The 4,877-nt window shown below is 53.2% G+C and overlaps 1 protein-coding gene across 1 annotated transcript; it reads right to left on the bottom strand.

Annotated features, from left to right (window-relative positions):
• Positions 1–220: 220 nt before the first annotated feature.
• On the bottom strand, positions 221–4,612 carry LOC112257068 (thymosin beta-like). Its single transcript, XM_024430646.2, has 3 exons — positions 4,419–4,612; positions 2,355–2,459; positions 221–1,826 (listed from the first exon to the last, which is right to left on the bottom strand). The coding sequence occupies exons 1-3, from the start codon at positions 4,525–4,527 to the stop codon at positions 1,789–1,791; spliced, it is 252 nt and encodes an 83-aa protein (XP_024286414.2). The 5' UTR covers positions 4,528–4,612; the 3' UTR covers positions 221–1,788.
• Between the last annotated feature and the right edge of the window lie 265 nt (positions 4,613–4,877).

Here is a 4,877-nt window from a genome sequence, read left to right on the forward strand (position 1 = left end):
TCTGTCTCCCTCTACTGGGCCAAACTGTCTGCAAATACCCACTATTGCCATGATCATGCCATCCACTCAAGAATCATGTATTATTTGATAATTAAATGTATTGTATTGGTAGTGTAATGTGGTATATTGTTACATTCTCAGTTTGGACTGTCCAGACTCCCTTTCAGACTACTATCTTATTCTCATTCATCGTCAGAGAAAGTCATACCCAAATCGGCCGTTTTGTATTATAGCATTTTGTCTTTATTTCATAAAGAAAAGTATAAAGTGAAATGTGAAAACACCTCAATAATCCCCCACCTTCCTCTCTTAGCCTGGATGCTTGACTTGGTTTGTGTTCAACAACAAAACTGACTGATTAAGAAACAAACCCCTAGCCCTTAGCCCCTACCCTTGGTACTTCTGAGTGGTTTGGATGGGTGTGCGTTAGGAAATAAGGGCTGGGGAGTAAGGTGGTTAGAGGCTAGGGTGTAGGAGCTAGGGCGTAGGGTGGTTAGAGGCTAGGATGTAGGAGCTAGGGCGTAGGGTGGTTAGAGGCTAGGGTGTAGGAGATAGGGCGTAGGGTGGTTAGAGGCTAGGATGTAGGAGCTAGGGCGTAGGGTGGTTAGAGGCTAGGGTGTAGGAGCTAGGGCGTAGGGTGGTTAGAGGCTAGGGTGTAGGAGCTAGGGCGTAGGGTGGTTAGAGGCTAGGATGTAGGAGCTAGGGCGTAGGGTGGTTAGAGGCTAGGGTGTAAGTGAGTAAAGGCTAGGATGTAGGAGCTAGGGCATAGGGTGGTTAGAGGCTAGGATGTAGGAGCTAGGGCGTAGGGTGGTTAGAGGCTAGGGTGTAGGAGCTAGGGCGTAGGGTGGTTAGAGGCTAGGATGTAGGAGCTAGGGCGTAGGGTGATTAGAGGCTAGGGTGTAGGAGATAGGGCGTAGGGTGGTTAGAGGCTAGGATGTAGGAGCTAGGGCGTAGGGTGGTTAGAGGCTAGGGTGTAGGAGCTAGGGCGTAGGGTGGTTAGAGTCTAGGATGTAGGAGCTAGGGCGTAGGGTGGTTAGAGGCTAGGGTGTAAGTGAGTAAAGGCTAGGATGTAGGAGCTAGGGCATAGGGTGGTTAGAGGCTAGGATGTAGGAGCTAGGGCGTAGGGTGGTTAGAGGCTAGGGTGTAGGAGCTAGGGCATAGGGTGGTTAGAGGCTAGGGTGTAGGAGCTAGGGCATAGGGTGGTTAGAGGCTAGGATGTAGGAGCTAGGGCGTAAGGTGGTTAGAGGCTAGGGAGTAAGTGAGTAAAGGCTAGGGTGTAGGGGCTAGGGAGTAAGGGGGTTAGAGGCTAGGGAGTAAGGGAGTAAAGGCTAGGGTGTAGGGGCTAGGGAGTAAAGGAGTAAAGGCTAGGGTGTAGAGGCTTAGGGAGTAAAGGGGTGAAGTCTAGAGGGTGGAGGGTTTCTGGCCCAATACTTGTTATTTAAAACAGAACCATCCTGGTATCCATGTTACAACTCTATTCTCCTAATGAAAGATAGAGCCCTGTGAAGATGGCATTCTGTGTCTCAAATGGCACCATATTCCCTATATAGTGGACCAGGTCAAAAGTATTGCACTATATAGGGAATAAGGTGCCATTTGGAATACATCCCATGTATCCTCCTCCACTACTGCATCTCCTGGGGCACTACAGCACCTTGTTATACAACACAACGTGACTTAAAGTAGAATACTGACAGACAGACAAAACAAAGGGATTTTGTTGGTGGCATCTCTGTCTCCTCTCCTGTTTCCCTCTCCTCCTCTTCTCCTCTTCTTCACCAAGTCACATCAAGGCGTGGCATCCCCTTTCCTTTCCTGTTCAATGGCTGAAACAAAAGACAGGAAGACACATACATACTGTATACATGTGGTGGAGATGTTGGCGAGGGAGAATGTGAATTGGGCTCCGGTCGTGTGTGGTTGTGTTGCAGAGACGCTACAGAATGTGACCCAAATGGTAGCCTATTCCCTAAATAGTGCACTACTTTGACCTGGGCCTATAGGGAGAGAGTGATTCTGATGATTCAGTGATTTGTAGTAGAGAAGTGTTTGTATACTGCAGAGCTAGAGGAAGGTTGACAGCAGTAGAACTGACAACACCTATAGCTGCTAAAATGACTGCAGGGGAGAGAGGGAGGGGAGGGGGAGAGGGGGTATGAGAGAGAGGGGGAGTGGGGGAGAGAGGGGAGAGAGAGAGGGGGAAAGAGAGAGTAAGGGGGAGAGAACGAGAGAGAGAGGGGGGGGGGAGTAGGAAAGGAAGAGCACTGCAGAGGCAGAATGAACACTTCCCTTACCACACCCTTAAAACACACACGCATACAGTACACACACACCACACTGCCATGATCACTCACTCTCTTTGGTTGGCAGGGGGTTCTTCTCTTTCGTCTCAGTCTTCTTCAGTTTGGTCTTGTCGAAACAGGCGATCTCTGTCAGGTCAGGTTTGTCAGACATTGTTGCTGTGAAAGAGAGAGATGGAGCAGGGAGAGAGAGATGGAGCAGGGAGAGAGAGATGGAGCAGGGAGAGAGAGATGGAGCAGGGAGAGAGAGATGGAGCAGGGAGAGAGATGGAAAGAGAAAGCGAGGAAATGAGGGAGGGAGAGAAAAGGAGAGAGAGGAAGAGGGGGAGAGAGAGACAGAGAGAAATCCTTGTTTCAGTTATTTGACCTTGGCTGACAAACGAGCTACACACAAGGCAGAATCTTGAGTAGGGAGCGTTGGTAAAATCATTTCTGTTCATGAGTATGCCATCGTGTTGATGACTAATATGTGAATTTTGCCAATCTAGTTCCTAGTAGATATAGGGAGTGTGTCCACCATGAGCTGTGCTACACACACACACACACACACACACTCGTGAGCTGCAGCCGCCCCCACGTGTTCGGGTCCATCATGCCAGCTTTCCACATGCCTACACACATGCTATCTAGCATGACACCATCTGTGTGAGGCTGGTCTCTTTGTTCTCTCCCTCTGCAGTCTCTTTCTCTCTCTCTCTCTCTCTCAGATCTCTGCATCCTTGCCGTCCTTTCTCCCCCTGAGTCTCAACGCTGTTCCACAATGTTAAAATTTCATAGCCCAGTCCCACCTCAGCCTCAGCCCCAGCCCTACCTCAGCCCCAGCCCTACCTCAGCCCCAGCACTACCTCAGCCCTACGTCAGCCCCAGTCCAGCCCTACCTCAGCCCCAGCACAGCCCTACCTCAGCCCCAGCACAGCCCTACCTCAGCCCCAGCCCTACCTCTGCCCCAGCCCTACCTCTGCCCCAGCCCTACCTCAGCCCCAACTCTACCTCAGCCCCAACTCTACCTCAGCCCCAGCACAGCCCTACCTCAGCCCCAGCCCTACCTCAGCCCCAGCCCTAGCCCTACCTCAGCCCCAACTCTACCTCAGCCCCAGCCCTACCTCAGCCCCAACTCTACCTCAGCCCCAACTCTACCTCAGCCCCAGCACAGCCCACCTCAGCCCAAGCCCTACCCCAGCCCTACGTCAGCCCCAGTCCAGCCCTACCTCAGCTCCAGCCCTACCTCAGCCCCAGCCCAACCCCAGCCCTACGTCAGCCCCAGCCCCAGCCCTACGTCAGCCCCAGCCCTAGCCCTACGTCAGCCCCAGCCCTACGTCAGCCCCAGCCCTACGTCAGCCCCAGCCCTACCCCAGCCCTACGTCAGCCCCAGTCCAGCCCTACCTCAGCCCCAGCCCCAGCCCTACATCAGCCCAGCCCCAGCCCTAAGTCAGCCCCAGTCCAGCCCCAGCCCTATGTCAGCCCCAGCCCTACCCCAGCCCTACATCAGCCCCAGTCCAGCCCTACCTCAGCCCCAGCCCTACCTCAGCCCAAGCCCTACCCCAGCCCTACGTCAGCCCCAGTCCAGCCCTACCTCAGCCCTACGTCAGCCCCAGTCCAGCCCTACCTCAGCTCTAGCCCTACCTCAGCCCCAGCCCCAGGCCCAGCCCTACGTCAGCCCCAGTCCAGCCCCAGCCTCAGCTCCAGCCCTACCTCAGCCCCAGCCCCAGCCCTACGTTAGCCCTACCTCAGCCCCAGCCTTACCCCAGGCCCAGCTCTACATCAGCTCTACCTCAGCCCCAGCCCTACCCCAGGCCCAGCCCTACCTCAGCCCAAGACCTACATTAGCCCCAGCTCTACAACATCGCTACACCAGCCCCACACCAGCCCCACACCAGCCCCAGCCCCACCAGAGCGTCAGCCCTATCCCAGCCCTACCTCAGCCCTACCTCATCTATCTATTCCTCCATCTTTCAATTAATTTGTTCTTTCCATCCTTCCATCAGATCAGTACACTCCAGTCTTCAGTGTACAGCCACACCCCAGATCCTTTGTTTCAGTACACAGAAACAAAGCTAAATAAATAAAGATGGTGAGAGATAGAGAGGAACGAGAGAGAGGAGAGAGACGGAGGCTTACCTTTGTTACACACAGTAGTGTGCTCTAATCCGCCGGGGCTTGGATGGAAAGAGATGGAGGTAGACAAGGCAGCGAGTGTCTTCGGGTGTCTGCACATGTAGGTCTGCATAAGGGTGTGGGTTTAAGACAGAATAAGGGAGGAGGGAGGACGGAAGAGGGAAGGAGGGAGAAACTAAGAGAGGGAGGGGTAGAGAGGAGGCACTAAAAGATTGGTCGGGAGCAAAAAGAGAGAGCGGGAGGGAGAGACGATAAGTCTGCCGTCTCCTTTCTCTCTCTTCATTTAGTTAATATTCATGTTCTCCAGGGAAGACATTGGTGGAAGAGCCAACCAATAGCAAGCTGCCGTGCTGTGCTATTCATTAAGATAATGCATCATACACTATTTAATCAACGCACTGAGGTGATTTTGGGGAATTGGCATTCCGAGGACAGGGACAGATGATGTAACACTTGAATGTC

The sequence above is a fragment of the Oncorhynchus tshawytscha genome, linkage group LG08 (assembly GCF_018296145.1).
Source record: "Oncorhynchus tshawytscha isolate Ot180627B linkage group LG08, Otsh_v2.0, whole genome shotgun sequence".
NCBI classification, from domain to species: Eukaryota; Metazoa; Chordata; class Actinopteri; order Salmoniformes; family Salmonidae; genus Oncorhynchus; species Oncorhynchus tshawytscha.

Coding starts and splice junctions, on each gene's coding strand:
- LOC112257068 (XM_024430646.2), bottom strand. CDS start 4,527: ATGCAGACCTACATGTGCAGACACCCGAAGACACTCGCTGCCTTGTCT. Junction 2,460..4,418: donor CACTACTGTGTGTAACAAAG/GTAAGCCTCCGT, acceptor TCTCTTTCACAG/CAACAATGTCTGACAAACCT. Junction 1,827..2,354: donor CCCCCTGCCAACCAAAGAGA/GTGAGTGATCAT, acceptor CTTTTGTTTCAG/CCATTGAACAGGAAAGGAAA.